The following is an 18,600-nucleotide window of genomic DNA, read 5'->3' on the forward strand; positions in this document are numbered from 1 at the left end:
TCTCTGGAAATGCCACAAGGCATTTCTGTGTTTGTTTTACACATTGAGAAATGTCACTGCCTCTTCCTTCCGGAAATGAATACAGGGTAGGCTCGGATATATGAATAGTGACTCCAGTTACTGTTTGGTCCTATCAGCAGACAGCACAGTGGCTGCCCAGTTGATGATATGCTCTTAATGTTGAGACGAACACTGAAAGGTCTAAAATACATCCCCATATCATCTTGGGGTGGTGTGGGGGGGAAGCCCTACCCAAACCACTTGAAGAAAGCAATTGGAGGTGGAAGTAGGAATTCCTGACTTGGATTCCTAGGTCATGTTCCTGTGATATGTTTGGGAGTGCTTCCTAGATGAAGAAAAGCTGCTGCCTGATGTAAAGGAGGAGCAATAGGCAGCTCTAGCTCTGGCAGGTCCAATTGCTAGGAGGTGGCATAAGACAAACAGTGCCTTGGGCTGGGAAGCTCTCTGTGATTTACAACTATTTCAAACCCTCATTAACAGAAGTATAATTGCTGAATTAGAACTCCTTCCTGTGTGTACTGTGGTAAATGTTTCTTCTCTTGCACAACATGAGCTGTCTCCACACCTGTGTGTGCTGGTAGGTAACCTTGCACTGCATGTGGTGATGTGCTTCTCACCTCTTCCATCACAGCTCACTGCACTCCATCAGAAAGCCAACCCTGCAGTGCTGTAGCCAAGACAAGCAATAGGACTCCCCCGTGGTAGTTATACTGATACATTCTACTTTAACTGGCATGCTTGTTTCCAGCAATGCACATTTTTGGACTCTTAATATATGAACACCTGTCTCGAGAAGTGAACAAGCAATTTTTACCTGCAAATGTCTTTTGCTCGCACAGCTTCTTAAATTTGTAGTATTAAAGACAGAACAAGCACAGCTTATTCTTACTGTAGCCCATATTGATGTACTTGTGTGCCTTACTGTCAGTGCATGAAGGCCATGTGATGTTTTGTGTCCAGTTCATTGAGATGTTTTGCATGAATTCCTGTTCCTTTAAATGCTTAGCTTATAATTGGTCTTTAGCATATAAGTAGTTCACCTTGGTAGACCAAGGGGGCAATAATGACTCTGCTTCAGCTTGTGAGGTGTAATCAGCATACCAAGGTCAGCCAGAACACCTGGGTTCACTACGTCCTGGGATGGATATCTCCTAGCAGGGCTGGTCTCCTTCTGGGAAATAGAGCACTGGACACAGATGATGTGTGAATGCATGTGAATGTCTGCTTTGCTTTTTTTCTTTTTTTGTGTGTATGTGCACCTGTCTTGTTCCTTCTCCAAACAATTCCAATGTTTTTCAAAAAACCGAAAATACCTGATGTAACACTGTGGTGTCACAAACACAAGCCAGGTGAGAAGTGTTTCTGCAGTACTTGTGCAGACGAGAGCTGAGCAGCTGCCTCTTAAAGGTGGAGAATTTTTCTGATTGCTCTCTTCCAAAAGCTGAGTTACCTTACAAAATAAGCTAGGGATTTCTGACTGCCCTGCTCAATTTATTTTGATAGCTATTGTTTAGTGAACTGACCTCACATCTCTCCTTCTTTAAAGATGCAATTTTATTCATCACTGTTTGAGCATTCTGCTCCTTGCCTGCACTGCCTTCTAGGCCCAGCACTCGCTGTTGTTTTTATTCACAACCATCTGCAGCCAAGCGGAAGTTTTGTGCTGACAGGCAAAGATGATATGCTGATGTTAAGAATTCCAAGACAGCTGATATGTTGAAATGGTACCTCACTTGCCTTTAAGGTTTTTCTTTATATTTGACTATTAAAATGCTACACATATAGGGATGTTGTTTCAAAGTGAACAACTTGTTATAAACTAATCATACACAACCGTGTTTATCTAAATGATACGTTCAGTATAGTAGATGGGTCTAGTGAGATACCCAAGATAAACATGACGTGTCTACTAATTTTTAACATTTGGATGTGCAGATGGAGCTTAAAAGGATTTGCTGCATGTGATGTTGCACAGGCAGCGAGTGGTGGTTACAAGGACATAACACACAGTCTTTCCCCAGAAAGTTCCAGCAATGCACTTTTCCCCTCATTTCTAGGCAAATCCAGACATAGAGATGCTGCATTAAGTGCATGTCAACAATGGCAAAAATTGGTCTTTATTGCAGTTAGTGACAAATCAGAAGGAAATAATTTATTTTGAAGCTCAGATTATAGAGTTTAAGATTTACAGTTTTAAAAATAAGAGTAATAGTAATTTTCCAGATCAGCTGTGTTCTGGACCCAGATGGCTCCCTCTTAAGGGATATAAATACCATTGCATTGTATGATAATGGAGTGAACTCCGCTGCTAGAAAACTTCTTGTATAATGAGCCGAGGTCCTGGAACACATGGGATTTTATTTCTTATGCATTATTTAACTGGACTCACAATCTATGTAAATATTTTTTTTCAAGCTTCTAAGGATAATTGGGCGGAGGGGTTCCACAGGATATTTACACACTGTATGGTCTTATTTAATGTGCTGCTCTCCCATCTTTGATTTTTTTTCAATATTCTGAATGTTCTTGTACTCTACAAAAGGACAGTCAGGTTTTACTTTGCTTCTTCATGTTCTTTGCTTCTTTCAAGTCTTTCATGGCATTTACTCCTGCTTCTTTGCTAAGCTAAACGTTCCCAGTATTTTCAGCCTCTGCCTACCCAAGGCTTATCATCTGCTATTGCCTTTGTGAAGCACCAAATCAAGCTTGCTTCTGTGCTCTCAACTGTTCTGCAGATGTACTCAAGAAATGCTGCATCTCTCAGCAGATTCATCTTGGTCCTGAGATACAAATCTTAATATTATATGCTTCCTATAATGAGCTTTCAGTACCTCTTCTACTCTACCTCTACTACATTATGGTAGCCTGGTCAGCTTGTTTCTAAGACACCAATTTCTCCCTCGCTATATAACTCACTGTAATGGCAGGACATCATCTGTTGACTTCATTTGTTTGAGAAGGCAAGCACTGATGTGGATTAGTTATGGGTGTAGCTCTTAGTACAAGAACTTGCATTCACAAAATTTCTGAATGTTTTTCAAAGTTTAGGCCAGTTTGCTAAAAATATCCAAACCTACTGATAACAGCTTTGCAACAGTGCAGCTGAGGAATACATCTTCAGTGAGTGAGGTAGAAGGTTTGTGCACTCCTGCAAGTATATGAGGTAGAACATGGAAGCAATATGCTCAACAGTAGCAATTGTAACAAACTGTATCTTCTATGACGGATTTTTATCTTGGGATGAAAAACAACCTGGTAAAACCATATCTTTACAAATGAAAAAGGTATGTGTTTCACAATAATGGCTTTTCCATAAAGTAACTGACCCAGCTAAGATGCTTCCAATTGCAAGGATGAATCTTTTTCAATACTAAATTCTTAACTAAAGATTGTGTGGTGTAAGCAACAACACATACAGAGGAAAAACTACTGTATATATATTTACTGTAACTGAGATAAATATACTAAGTACCACCTGATCCCTTTCTTACGAAAGAGTAGCCCTCTTTATCTTTGTCCTCTCATGTATGTGTTGAAGTAGCTTCTTCCAGCTGATGTGCTTATTCTGTATCTTTCCTCTTAAAGAGGTTGTCAGGATTTTCTGAGTCTCCACTAAGAGCAGAGCGCTCCCAGAAGAATTCTATCTTTCTTACTAGCTCCTTTGTTGCAGCATCAGGGGTCCAAATCTAGAAAAGAATAATATTGCTAGTTAACTTATGCATGACTTCTGTGACTGAAGTACTAAAAAAACCAAAGCTGTTAGCTAAACAGAACCATGCTGTAGCACTTGTTTCCATCCTGATATGCAGAAGTAAACTAGCACAGAATTCCTGCAGACAGCACAGCATTTTTTATACATAAGGAGAGTGCTCGCTTATCATTTCTTATCTGTAATATGCTGAGGGTTTAGCTCAGGGCAAATGGGAAAGGGGAGAAAGGTGGCCCAAAGCTATTTCAGAAAGACAGACATGGGACCAAGGTTCTCGGAGAAGAAAATAGTAATTAACCACAGAATCACTGGAAGTTTTGTCTTACTCCTGAGACCACTGTAGAAACTAGCATGAGTCAGAGTTAGGGAAATGGTAAACTCAGTGGGCTGTGATTCATGTAGTTCAGTAACTGTTGTGAATGTAAGTCATGTGATTGAGAGGGCAAGTTGGATGCTGGCGTGGTCCCATGCACAGGGACTCCTGCCCATTGAAGTGCAATGCATAAATATTAAAATTCATCCCATGAACACAGTTGCATTTTATTGTAGGTCTACTTTAATCCTATTTTAAAACTTGATGTGAGCTTGGCTTCTGTAACTGTGTGCATATAATACATATACACACGACATTTTAGTTTGTTGTTTTGTGGCAATCTGTACCCTGTATCACATCATCTAGTTAAAAATCAGGCTTTGTACCTGTAGGTTATGCTCATAGGACAAGGAAATTAATAAAGTCTTAACTAGCTAGAAAACAAAAAGAACCCATCTTGGGTTGAGTCATGTTGAAAGACGTTTACTTTTCAACCTATATTCCTCTTCCTCAGTGAAGCTGCTCCTGTGTTTCAGTAACTAAAGGAGGAGGAGAGAGCAGACAAAATCTAGAATGCACCTACTGGAACCAACCGGGACCCCTTCTATAGCATCTTCACTAGTAGTGAAAAACTTTGCTTCTCTTTTTTAGCTTCAAGTTTTGTTGAAATGTCAAGATTTCTAATGATCTATTCAGAAATGTATAATGAGAGAGAGGTCAGCTTCTGAAAACATGACTGGAATGTATAGCACTGGCTCTGAGCAGCAAGTCATGCAAAATACTGTGTGCTTTGCTACTGCATTCTGACACTGGGTCAGTCTCTTTGCTGGTATAATTGGTCCAGTTTCAATTAATTAGCAGTAACAAAACTCTACGTACTGACTTCCAAAGAATGTGATTAATATACCCTTCACATAAAACTGTACTTATGGTGTGCTACCATACATACTTTTCTGGGTTTGAATGCAACGTCTTCTTTCTTAGTAGCACCACTGCTTATCAGAGAATTCAGATAAACAACGCTGTCCTGCGCTGATTTCTCAGTGTGGGGTTTTTCTACAGGTGGCAGAGATGCAAGTGATGGCTGGAAGAAAAGAGTTTAATCAGTTAAATATGTTACATATGGAAGTAAAGCATGCATCCTACATCTTCTGTTACCATCCATTCAAAAAGTGTGTATTCTGTGTATCTGAATCAGTATCATCTGGTTTTCTTAATGTTTTTTTTTTCTTTTAATATCAAATTTGCGAGGGAAGCCCTTTAGAAAGAGAGAGATGACTCTCCTTTCTGGACTTCAAAGCATTAGCTGCCTTTTAAAACTCCTTAGACAATTGCCTTGTATTGATGGTTTTCTGATCCTTCTCTGGGTGTTGAATAACTAAGCACCTGTGGCTGTCGGCCTTCCTTCTATGAAAGTCTTACTCTATCTCTCAAACTTACATCCTCTTCAAAATGCATAAATGAGCACTGGGCTACTGTGATGTATTTACTTCAACATTCAGAGTGGGAACTATTGAAGCAGACTTCCAGCAATGCATATTCAGTTCTTTTTTTTCTCTCCAAATAGAATCCCAGGTCTGATTAGCAAGTAGCACTGGTGAATTAGAAAAACCTTATCCACAATAAAATAACCAGAATGTGATCGCTTATGTCAGCGTGGATAATTTGGAAACAGCAAGGTACTCAAGGCTTTAGGAGGGCACAGAAAATATATTCAGAAGTACAACAGCTAAACAGATCAGCATGGACTTTAAGGAAATAGGCCTCAGCTCAGTAGTGGAAGAGGAAAGACAGTGGACAAACTGGGAAATCAGAAGTCACCAAGTCTGGTACCACTTCAACTTGTTCAGTTAGCAGAGGGAAAACACTCTTCTGCTGACTAGAAGGGCTGATTCTGTCTTATCCTGTGAAGAAGTACATGCTTCTCTTAAGAAATTATGGTTACTAATGATTCAGCATTTGCAATACCATAGTGCAATGATCATGATCTTCAAGAGATAGGAAAGGCTGTACCCCATCAGTGGTAAAGGACAGAATTCTTAAGAGGAATTAGGAAAGGCATAAAATTAATAAATTACCAAGCCACAGTTTGGACCAATGAAAAGGACCTAGCAAAAATGTGCCAGCTTCTGAAAATAATAAAGCTACTTGCTTTATGGAGACTTAGATAGGATGAAAGAAATAAGCACTCTAACTATTAATAAATCAGTCCTTTGGCACCATTTCTCATACCTCTTTTTTTGCAGTTTGTACTTCTTCAGCTGTTGGTGTAGACTTTGCAGCCTTTCCTTTCTCTGCTCCTTTTTTCTCTGGCACTATTGGTAAATTGTCCAATTTATTTTGAAGCAGGTCAATTATTCTGGAATCTGCAAATACCTTAGCAATATCAAGTGCATTTTTTCCTGTATTTAAAAATAAACATCTGTGTAAGCCATGCAAATATTTCTTGGCACTTCTTATTGCAATTGGATAATGGTGCTACAGTCTACATAATTTAATTAGGGATCTGCTTTATCAGTCATTCAGAGTGCCAGCAACCTGGCTGCTGCTGGTGTGCGGGTTGGCAGTCATCAGCACTGCTTGCAGAAATGAGTTCTGAAACAAGATATTGCAGGATTTCTTGGATGTGGTTTCTTTGCTCTTAATGTCTTGACATTTGCAGCTTAATATACTGATCTTTCAAGCTGTAACTTTGATCTTGGAGACCATTTAGCACTTGGAAATGGCTAGCACATTATAAGGGTTGGAGTTTAGACCGAGTTCTTGTATGTATCTGCCCCTTTCGGTGGTTGCTCTGCAGCTGGCAAGGAGTTAAGGGAAAGTCCCATGGCACAAGTAGGACTGACCCAACTGCCACCAACATATGCAGAGATAATTTCATGGTAACAGGAGTGCAGGATACACAGCATTCTGTAAGTGGGGCTTCACCTCCTAGGAAGGAAAATCTCATATAGCAGTGTTACTTCCTACATTATAGCAAGGATTTAAAATGTGATCTTAACAATTTACATTACTCTTAAAATGGAGGTAGTGGTACTAATTGAAGGATCTGCTCTGAGGAGGTAACACTTGATTATCAGTTCAGATTTGTTTTTCTATTAAGTCACTTTTATTCTCATGGAGTAGTATTTACTACGTAAGCAGCAAAAAAATCTAAAATCAGTGTTGCCTGTGCATACAAAATAATAAGTAATACAAAAGAGTGGCAGAATACACACTGACCAAAGCCAAAATCTACTTTTTCATAACATAATATTAATACCTGGCTTTAAGAGGAAAAAACATCTAGCCACTTGTATCTCTGAATATAGCTTGTGAGGAACAGCCTTACCAGGGATGTTTTCAGCCACCATTTTCAGAGGAGGGGAGGAGGATTTGTACTTATGAATCATGTAATTAGTTGTATTACCAGAAGCCTAGAAATTTAGGTAAGTTTTTATTCCATACAAAACATATATATCATTAAGTAAGAAGCCCTCTGGGAGAGACACTGATACTTACCATTACTGTTTGTTGCTTGGACATCAGCACCCGCATCGATTAAAAAATGTACCATATCCAATCTACTGATCTCTACGGCTCTCATTAGCGGTGTTGCATTTCCTATTGCAAGTGCATCTACTGCTCCTCCAGCCTGTACCATCAGTTCAGCAATATCTAGGTGTCCATTATAGCAAGCATGATGGAGGGGAGTCCACATGAAATTGTCTGTTGCATTTACATCCGCCCTACAACAGAATAAGAGATGCTGTGGCAAATGAAACCTGATACAGCTTTAAGTGTCGTCAGTCTTAACTGAACAGCATATTCACGTAAATGAGTATCTTCATACTGCTACTTTGGAACCATTCTAGAATGTATGTAGCATGCCCTATTAATCTTAGTTATTAATGTATCCTGGCTAGTGATTATGTTCCTCTCTAAGTTGACATGAGGTCCTCTACACGGAAGTTCTTACAAGTACAGAGAAAAACAGGTATTCATGCTTAGTCCTTCAATGATATGCTGATGTGGCTTGTGTGCCAGCTTTAGAGGGGATGGCCAAAGGCACAAAGCTTCTGGGCCAAGAGTAGGTGCTCTAAAAGTCACGGTAAAGTTGCTTACTGTCCAATTGAAGAATGAGTTAGAGATCTATCACAGAAAATCTGAGGATTTTCCAGCTACCAGATCGTTCTGCTCCCTGGTCGGTAACGGCATGTTCTGGAGGATGCAAGGACTTGTTTTGGGGTAACGTTTACAATAAGCTGCTTTCAGATGAAACTTCAAGAAAAGTGTTATTGGCCATTCAGCAATTGGCAGCCTTCAGAGATTTTCAAATGGGGGTGTGGAAACAAGAGCCACTAGTGCCCCTTCATGGTGGTGAAAGGGAAAAAATATGCTTTCCCCATGTCTTTGGTCATAGACCATCCTTAGTGTGTAGATCTGTCTTCCACATATGCCATGTGTGGGTTCAGAGGGGGGTTAAAATCCTGAAAAACTTAGGTACAATTATTTACTTTCTGCTACCTAGAGGTACTGAACTGAATTGCCACTGTCTTCTTTACTTTAGGGACAAACAGCTGATGTCTGCCTGAAAGACATGGGAGGAGGAAGAAGGCAGCTGTCCGCTTCCCCAGATAGCTTTTTTGCTTGTCTGAGCATATGGTTAATATTTAATTCTAGATCAAAAGGATAGACTAATATATTTATCTGTTCTTGTTTAACTGTTAATGATTTTCAGAATTCAGCCTTTACTGCGGTCTTATAACAGTAAATTCTCCAGACCTACTGATCATATCTTTATCTTTCACTTGCTTAACTATTATGATTTATTTGTATGCCGTTGTCATTTCCTCCATATCTCATAAAAATAGTTCTGATTATTCCACTTTCTCTACTAACTCCCCATCCATATACTGATACTCTGAGGTTCCTGAATCCCTTTTGCTAATTTCATTCCATCTGAAACAAATTTATCAAAGGCAATGGGAGCGACACAGTGCTGGCATAAAAATTCTTCAGCATTTTCTCCTGATCAGAACTTGCCTTACTTCAGAGTCTTTCTGAAATAGGAGAGAAAGTACATACCACCAATTTATGTTGAACCTCAGTATTTCCTAAGTGTTTTCTTTCCTATTTGGTATGCATTTGTAACACCATACTGAAAAGGTCATGTTGTAAAAGCTACTTAAACTTCCATTCCAAAATAAAAGCATCCAAATGCCCACACTGCTGAAAGATATAAAGCTAAATGCTGTCCTGGGAACCTTCCTATCCACTTTGTGATTTCCATCAATTTCAAGTCTTGGAAGTAAAACCATTTTTTAACTAAATGACTACCTTTTTAGGTCTGATTATGATGAGATGTGACTCCAGTGCTAGTGAAATTTGATGAAAGCAGTGGAAATGAATTTGCTAGATTAACTTGATAACGTTTGCATCTTTATCTTTGGAAGGATACACATTTACACTGCTTTACATGCTGCAGGAATGTCAGTGTAATTACCAAGGTGCATATATTTGCATGTGCTGTTAAGTCTTTATAGGAATTAGAGCAACAACCAAACCCACTCGTCCTTGGAAATGAACATTAGAATGAATTCTAGCTATAGGAAAAGGACAAAGCTATGAAAAATGTCATTGTCTTTGAAAAACGCTCGTGTAAACGTTTATTACAGTGGTGACAAATGGTGGTAGTTGGCTCAGAAAAAAAAAAAAAAACAACAAAACCAAACCAAGATTACACGGTTACACAAGAATGACTGAATTTCTCTTAAACTGCTTTAATTTTTAAGCTGTTAAGATTTTTCCCAGGTGTACCTGTAGGCCAAAAATTGCTGAAGCACTTCTGAAGTTGGGAACAGGCTAAATAACAACAGATACTTGATTAAAATCCTACTGCTTCAGCTGCTGAGGCTGCAGAGAAGTGATTATTTGTAGGGTGCATTCTCTCAAAACATCTGCATGCAAAGGCATGGCATGCGGAACAGGTAAGTCCAGCACTGCCTTTCTGGTTCACCCAGGTATGTCTTGGTGATTTCAGACAACCTACTTGTCAGATTTCCAAAAATTCATTCATCTGATTTTAGTAGTTCAGTTTTGAGGATCACAGAATCATAAAGGCTAGAAGAGACCTCTGGAAGTCACCTAGTCTAACTCCCCTGCTCTAACTCCTCAGTAGTTCCCTAGAGTAAATTTCACACTAACATTTCCTGGCTGTTGTTTTAATATCTCCAGAGAAGGACACCCCACAACCTCTCTGGGCAGCTTGTTCCAGTGCTTCCTCACCCTCACAGTAAAGAAGTTTTTCCTGATGTTCAAGTGCCCAAGTGCACTTCTGGATACATGGATATCAGCAAACAACTAGATGGGTTTTTTAGGTCCTCTCCCTCTAACTGAAATGTCAATGATCCAGACACTAAAAAAAAAATAATCAGAACTGGGTAACTTCTTAAGTGCTTTTAATTCCTTATTACTAAAATATTTAAAAAAACAATTGACTAAATCTCTGAACTTGGCATCTTACAGAACTAATTTTTATGCTAAACATTTTGCAAGTAGAAAAACAAACTATAGTCTGTAGCATCCAACTATGTACTGTGAACTCATGCTCTCAAAATAGCAATTAAAATTTCTACAGAATTATCTTACCCCTTTTCCAGGAGATATCGCACAACATCTATATTCCCACTTGTGCATGCAGTCATCAAAGGTGTTTTGTAATACTTATCTTTTATGTCTACTGGCACACCCTCCTCAAAAGCTTTCTGTAGAGATATAATGTCTCCTGCTCTGACCAGGAAGTTAATATTCATGTACATTTTCCTTGGTTCATCTGTGTACCAGGCACGGTCATCGTGCACAGGATGGGCAGATGGGTGGTCTCGGTTAATGTGGTCGCTATCAGCAGTGCTCTGAACAGCCTCAATCATGTATACAGGGAAGCCATCTTCCCTGAGCTGACATGCACTCTTTGGAATAATACAAATTGGCACGGGTACAGCAACTCTCTTGCCTCTTCGTTTCTTCCCTTTCTTTCCTTTCTTCTGTTTGGGTCCAAAGGATGTTATCAGATAGCTTTTCTGCAAGTATTTAGAGCCTTTAAAAAATTCTTCAGGGTTTATTCCTTCAGAGTCAGGTTTTTCGTGTGCTTCAGCAATAGTTTCTATTTGCTCAGTGTCCACAAAGGAACATTGCTTCTGAATAACAGATATGAAATCATCTTTGGCTACAGTTCCATCTCCTTGGTCAACAGCCTGAAATGCCTGGAGGAGGGCAGTCTGGTGCTCTAAGGACCAATCGTATAGCTTCAGTGCCCAGAGTGGGATGCCCTCGTTATCTTCAGACTTGGACTGCTTTATAAAGTTCTTTTCAACTTTAAGCAATTCTTTTGCTGCTGCTTTAAAACCTCCTTCCTTGGCAATAGCTCTTGGAGTCTTAGATAACAAGTTGGACCATGTAGGATCACAGCCTAAAAATGTGAACACATTTCTATCGATAATGTAGTGGAATTAATAATTGCTAATAATATAATAAACTTATAATATGCATGAAGCTAATTAGCACAGGTCTACAACTTTCTAGACTTAACTATAAATAGCGATAATAAACGGAACTACATCAGTGATCCCAGCCTGAAAGGCTAGCAGCACATCCATGTGTTTCTCACAGTGAGCTTCATCAGACAACCCATGCTCTGCTTCTCTGTCCATTACTGCGTACCTATTAAACAGCAGAAGTTCAGTGAGAATTTTACATTTGTACTTAAAGAAGTGAGCAAGTTTAAGAAGAAACTAAGATTAGAATGTCATTCACTCTTCTATATCCCAACCTTGCCATCTGGTGACAGACCGCAAGCTAAGTGTTAGGATCATGCAAAATCCTACATTCTATTCTTGTGATCCTATGGGATGAAAACCTGAAATAATATGATCATCTAATTTAGAAAACGATCGCATCTTGTTTGGTATATCCATAAATGCTGAGTTTTCCTTGTGACTACACTGGGTTTGAGCTATTAGTTGATCAGCAAGGCAAAAAACTGTTCTGTATTGAAAGTGTCAAAATAAGTTACACAAATCCATGATTTTTCTGCTGGTTTCTTTGAGAAATGTTTTTTTGTTTGTTTGTTTGTTTTTTGTTTTAATCTCAGCCCCATTAGTAGATATAAATATTAGCCTATGTTTAGTGCTTCTTAATGAGAATTACATTTGCCACATGATACCAAATAGCCAAATCCTTCATAGATGCTTAAGTGAAATTTTTCTTCAAGCACAGAAAAAGAATACAGATGTAAAGTAACTTCTTTTTAATGTACCTCTTTGTCCTATGAACTTGCAGCAAATTGCAAATCCTCCCTCTGCAGCATAATGAAGGGGTGTGTTACCATTCATGGCAATCAGTCCCAGGTCTCCATTATAAGCTGAAATAATCCTCAAGATCTAGAAGAGCAAAGACATTTTCACTGGAAGACATCTCTGCTTCTTAGGATGGGGGAAATGTGAGAGTGATTTACAAAGAAAATGCAGTGTCATATGCTCTCAATTTATACTGTGAATTTCCCTGCTATGCCCAGCTGATCAATACACTCATTAAGCTTTTGTTCTTTATAGCACATGCTTTACTCAGGAAATAGAAACCCTATTCATTTGTAGATATCAGGCACAACGACAATTTGATGCTGCAAGCCTGCTGCAGGCAACTATCTTACAGTAATTCTGCATGCAAAATCATGGTATGCATAATTAGAAGTACATAATTTTATGTACTTTTAAGGCAATACTGGAGAGATAGTAGGGAAGAAACTGCCTACCTGCATCTGTTTGTATCTGCCTTTCTTACAGTGGTAAGATCTCATCCATGTTATACAACTGTGACATGATATGTGTTGAGGGAAACAAGTTCTCCAAATGAACTGTTCACATCAGACAGCCACAGCGGCACTCACTCAGAGGTACAAAAAAGAAAGGTTCTGTAATTCTGAGACTCATGACTACTAATTATTATTCTTTGATCACTTGAGATACTGGACTCTAAAAACAAAACTAAGAACCCTAACGGCAATATTTAACACCATGAAAGTTACCTCGAAGAAGCCTCCTTTGGCTGCAAAATGTGCAGCACTGTGTCTTTCATTGTCAAATAGGTTGATGTCACCTCCTCTCTCAAGTATACCACGCACCACCTCAAGACCACCTTCTCTTGCTGCTTCCATTACGGCAGTTCGGCCTGTAGCCTGCAAAGTAGCGATAAAACAATTCAGAATTCATAGTGTATGCTAATTTAGGTTGGACATATCCTCTGGTGTAATATGACCTGATTGCTGCAAGGCAGCGTAGATGAATGACTTTTTAGATACTACTGGGAAAAAAAAGAGACAAATCTAGTAACTTCAAAGACACTTGGAAGCAAGCTTCAGGAATCTAGGCTTAATGCTTGTAAGAGTAGTCAAATTCCAGTGACACAAGAACATTAGTAACCAGATTCACCTGAATAGTTGCACACCAATTAATTCCCTTTTGAGGGAATTCTTATTTCTGTGTGCATGCTTTCTTGCTTGTATAAACGTTTCACAGAAAATACTACCTCTATCATGGAAATATATAAGAAAACTGGCTGGAGGAGTGCTATGGGGTAGACAGAACAGCTGGGAAATTCCATTAATGTTCTGTGTAGGAGGAAAAGTTCACATACTAATACATTAATACTGTATCTTTTTTTTCCCTTGATAATAGTGTACATTTAATATTATTCATACATATTTTCTTTATAATGGCTGATTTTGGTAGGTTTGGTGACTCTCCCAAGAAAAAGGTACCTTTCAGATCAGGGATAGCCCCTGTTAACCTAATGTCCCACAGCACCACTTAGAACCTCTTAGTTGTTGCTATACTGAGGGGCAAAGAGGAAAGAATGGTAGGAAGCAGTGAGCTGTGGATTACGTTGCACTGAACTGCACATTATTCCTTTTATCCTTCTCTGGATCCAACCAATTATTCCCATTATGTTACCATAATTAAAACACAAATGCAAGTGCCTCATCATATTGCAGGAATGCAGAGTTGAGGTGGTGGGCCAAATGTTTTTAACAAAAAATGGTTTGGTATAAGTACAAACTATGAAGGTATTACTGCAGTGCTAGGACCAAAGCAAGAGTCATGGGTAGCTCTAAGGGAAAATCTGATGATCCTTAAGGTCTTTTCCAACTTAAATGATTCTACAATTAAATGACTTGATCAAGAGCACGGGGTTTCAGTCCTCAGTGTCACTGTTCAGTTTAGCAAGTAAACACAAANAGAGAGAAAAGAGTTTCCAATATCTCATTACCACCTTGATTCCCCTTTGGGTTTTTCATGCTGGAGTGACATTTTTAGTGAATGTTACATCAGTTCTGAGAAGTTTCAGGTATATCCAAGCAAAATACAAATAAGCATTGCTCCACTCAAGTTCAGTGAGCCACAGTTTTTAAGAGCTAGCCCAGTTACACTTATTATTATTTTTTATTTTATATTTGCACTCTAATCCACAAAAAACTAAGAAGGGAATAGACACATCCACAGAGTTATTCACTTGCCACTGCTGTGTTATTTTAATGTGAGGACTTATGGTCATATACTGCAATCATCTGGTAGCTATTCTGTACTCCTGTACATGCATTCTTAGGTACTGAAATATTCATACTGGGTCTCTTGCATTGGGATTTGCTCCTCTTTCCAAGAAATTCAGACAGATTTCTTTAATACTGTGAGCTTCCTCACAGGCTTGCAGAAATATAGGCTTCCCATCATTAGTACAGTTGTTAATATCTGCACCATAATCCAGGGCAATTTGAGTGCACTGAAAGTGCCGCCTTGTAGGTAGAATGCAGTAAAACAAAATACCTGCAAAGAAAAACAACAGTGATTATGGTGCAATACCAAATGATAACAGGGGTTACTTACACTATAAACTTCACAACTGAACAAACTCCTTCAACTACAACCCATTAACATCTCTTAGGGCATGTAAATGCAAAAAAAGAATGTTTAGTTTATGGCATTTGAACTCAGGGAGTAAACCAGAACTAAATATGTGACCTTACTGCTCTCTTCCAATATCTGAAATGTGCTTACAGCAAGAGCGGGGATGGTCTCTTCTCACTGGTGACAGGATGAAGGGAAATGGCCTCAAGGCCATTACTCAAGGGTAAGTTTAGGTTGGAAGTCAGGAAAAACTTCTTTATGGAAAGGGTTGTTAAACACTGGAATGGGCTCCCCAGAGAGGTGGTTGAGTTGGATGTGGTGCTCAGGGCCATGATTTAGAGGAAGGTCGTTAGATAGGGTAGTATGGTTTGGTCATGGTTGGACTTGATGATCTTTAAGGTCCTTTCCAACCTGAGCAATTCTATGATTCTATCACTGGTCATAGGAGGATGCACTGAAAGTGCTGTCAATTAAGGGCCCAGATTGATTCAGAGAGAATAATTTTAATTTCTATCAAAGCTTTTGTGGTCAGTAGCTTCTGTTGAGCTTTAAGGATTAATTTCAGCCGTGTTTCCTCTCTACAAATTTATCATAACATACACAGCAAGTACATAACACAGCAAGGAGCCATTTTATGCTGGTCTGAAGAGGTTCCTTTTTACTTACCTTTCCCTTCGTTATCAACAATAGTCATATCTGCTTTAACTGTTGCTAGTATCTCCAAAATCAAGGTATGGCCAAGCTCAGCTGCCTTCATTGCTGGAGTGCGTCCCATCTTGTCCTGAACGTCAGGATGAGCTCCCCGTTGTAGCAAGAAATTACACATGTCAATGTCGTTCTTAGTGCAGGCCAAAGAAAGAGCACTATGTCCATCCACAGGCTCGGTGAAATTGATGAGGTTCGGGATTCCATTCTGGATCAACTTTTCTATTTGCTTCTTGTCATTCTGGTGAACGCACTGGAGTAGTTTGTAGATCTGTAAGTTTCGAAGTCTGTTATCTACTGGTAACATTCTGGAATGAGAAAAGAAAAAGGGGGGTGCGGGGGGCTTCTTTCAAGGCAATAATTTCTGCATGGGACACAGAGATGAGACTATTAGAAATTACTGCTGCCCTCAGCGCCGCTTCCCCCCGTGGCAACAAGCCGCCATTGCGGTGCCGCCTCCCATAGTAACGGGCAACGCCGCGCTCCTCCCTTAGCAACGGCGGCGCGTTGAGAGCGGAGGGCGCTGTTGGAGGGCGAGGGCTGTGAGGCGGCAGGTGAGGAGGGGGAGACGGGGAGGGGAATGGTGGGGCACAATGTTGGTTAAGGGAGCTGCAGCCAGAGCCTCATTGCTGCTCGCTCCTTGTAAGATACATGCACATCTCCTCCATACCTTGCCCTTAGTGCCTTCAGTGCCCCTGGAGGTGCTCTGGAGCTGTGGAGATGTGGCACTGAAGGACATGGTTAGTGGGCATGATGGTTGGACATAATGATCTCAGTGGTCATTTCCAACCTTAATGCCTCTATAATTCCACCTTATTTCAAGCTTCAGGTGCCACTGGCCACCTGGCTCTGCTTCCTGTTGTTGGGCCCGGCTGTGTGCCTCGCCAGGATGGGCTGTTGGGCTGTTTGTAAAAATGACCTCTAGCATTAGGAGGTTCAAGGTCAAACTCAATGTGTGGTATGAAATATGTTTTGCCAGGGAAGTGGTGCTACGCAGCTGGATACACATCCAACAGAACACAAGGGCAGGAGACTGTGTGGTAAGTCACACAAATAGATAGAGGCACTTCTTAACAGAGCGTTTCATTATTTTCCTTGCAAGGAGTGCTACTTGCACAGCAGCTATTTCATGCTAGTGCTCTGTAGCGTGACTTGGCTGAATTATTACTTTTGCACTTTGCTGCCTTGGTTGATTCTTTTCTATGGAGAATATATCGTCTCCAGGCCCTATATGATGCAAAACCTAAATAGGTGCAGCAGTACTGTGTGGGGACAGTCTCTGAGGTGCCTTGACAGTAACATGGATGAATGCAGCCTGTGCAGCCCACAGCAGAGAGGTTTTACCCACCGTGTTAGCCATGAGATAATCTGTAGTAAATTATCTCCTAACTGGGACTATTTCAAAGAACATTTGTTTCTGAAGAGCATATATGTTTTCCCCTTGTTTTCCTCTTTCGTAAACATTAACCTCAGTCAATCCTACAAGATACATGCCTCACCATGATGGGTAAAGCCTCCATTACTGATGTGTTCACTTTACAGCTCCAAAGTGGTCTAATTACACATAAAGAGATTTCGGTGCTGAACAGCTGCCTCAGAGCACTTGAAATATAAAGACTGTGCAGTTTTGTTTGGTACTAGAAGGTGCCAGACTGACAGAGCTACATAGCCTCTGTACAGAACAAGTGGAGTAATATAGCTGTCATCCATAGAACTTTCTGGCTTAGCATTGTGCTGGCATTTAACTGTCAGTGTGAAAGCACAAGGGCACATGGACATCCCGCAACTGGCCTCTGGAGGGAGGCTGCACTCTGCAAGGGCTCTCGAGCTTCTTGGCACTGAGATCCTGCTGACAGCAGCAGAGCTGGGCTTGCTGATAGCCTGACTTCAGCAGGAAGGCATGCCTGGGAACTGCATGGTTTTGGCTTAAGCCTTTTACTGCACAAGTAATTTTTACTGCTTCTCATCTCTTGAGATTCTGACACTGCTGCAAAAGATAACTGCAGCTCAGTGCAATGCACCCAAAACTCATTTGGGTTTGTCAGCACAACACAAACATACACATCTGGCTAGTTTGGAAGGTTGTCTGGACTGTTATAACCAGCTGAGAATTGCACTGAAGGAGCATGCAGTCACACCATGGAAGCAAACATGGGTGTTAATATTGCTAAGTTCCAGTTAAACTCCCAGCCTGGTCCATTGCACTGCAGTGATGTGCAGTGCACACAGGGCACATGCATAACTGATGCACAGTGACAGTGACTGTGGAGTGACAGCTCTGCTACCCACCAGTGCAGCTTGTCATGGGGGCCTTTCTCAAACTGCACTGCACAAGTTAGACAACAAGTATAATTCTGAAAAGAGCAGTAATTTTCTGGAGAAGATGTTTCCCTGTCTCTGTTCTCTTTCCTTTCCTTGATGACACTGTGTGAAGCTGTTAATACTACTCAGATAAATGCACAACTCACTAAACTTTTGATTTAGCTTATTTTTTGTCTCTTCTTAGTGCACTTTCCATAATCACTTACTGTCAAATAATGCTTGTTCATTCTGTTGATTAATATGTGCTCTTAGAAATAAGCCCTTGCATAAAAGAGAAAGACCGTGAAATAACTGATGGAAATTCTTAGTAAGAAAGCTCTGCAGTAACTGGGTAAGCAGGAGGCATTCCTCATCCTACGATGGCAAAGTAACAAAAGGGACAGTGGAGCAGCCTGGAAATTTCCCACTTCCCAACACGTGTTCCCCAGTAAAGAAGTTCCCCTTCTTCTGGGTTTCTACAGTAACAATTAGGTGGGTAGGAATTTGAGTGGAGTGGACTACTGTGGACATCCTCGTTCTTTGTCACTGACTTAGTTGGCAGTATTTGTTCACTAAAAGCCTCTGTTACTAATCCCAAAGGTTCTACACCC

The 18,600-nt window shown here is 40.2% G+C and overlaps 2 protein-coding genes across 5 annotated transcripts in view; one reads left to right on the forward strand and one right to left on the reverse strand.

Annotated features, from left to right (window-relative positions):
* Positions 1–2,117: 2,117 nt before the first annotated feature.
* Positions 2,118–16,128, reverse strand: ANKEF1 (ankyrin repeat and EF-hand domain containing 1). Its single transcript, XM_015857054.2, has 9 exons — positions 15,650–16,128; positions 14,703–14,902; positions 13,108–13,257; positions 12,340–12,463; positions 10,674–11,493; positions 7,545–7,771; positions 6,276–6,445; positions 4,993–5,127; positions 2,118–3,707 (listed from the first exon to the last, which is right to left on the reverse strand). Exons 1-9 carry the CDS (start codon positions 15,993–15,995, stop codon positions 3,582–3,584), a joined length of 2,298 nt encoding a protein of 765 aa, XP_015712540.1. The 5' UTR covers positions 15,996–16,128; the 3' UTR covers positions 2,118–3,581.
* Positions 16,129–16,165: 37 nt separating this feature from the next.
* PAK5 (p21 (RAC1) activated kinase 5) overlaps positions 16,166–18,600 on the forward strand; it is a 143,307-nt gene continuing 140,872 nt past the window's right edge. For all 4 annotated transcript variants that reach the window (XM_032443809.1, XM_032443810.1, XM_032443812.1 and 1 more), the window contains exons 1-2: positions 16,166–16,242; positions 16,668–16,728. The gene's annotated coding sequence lies outside the window, so the exon portion shown is untranslated. The remainder of the gene's footprint in view (positions 16,243–16,667; positions 16,729–18,600) is intronic.

This window comes from Coturnix japonica, chromosome 3, assembly GCF_001577835.2.
Source record: "Coturnix japonica isolate 7356 chromosome 3, Coturnix japonica 2.1, whole genome shotgun sequence".
In the NCBI taxonomy this organism is placed as follows: Eukaryota; Metazoa; Chordata; class Aves; order Galliformes; family Phasianidae; genus Coturnix; species Coturnix japonica.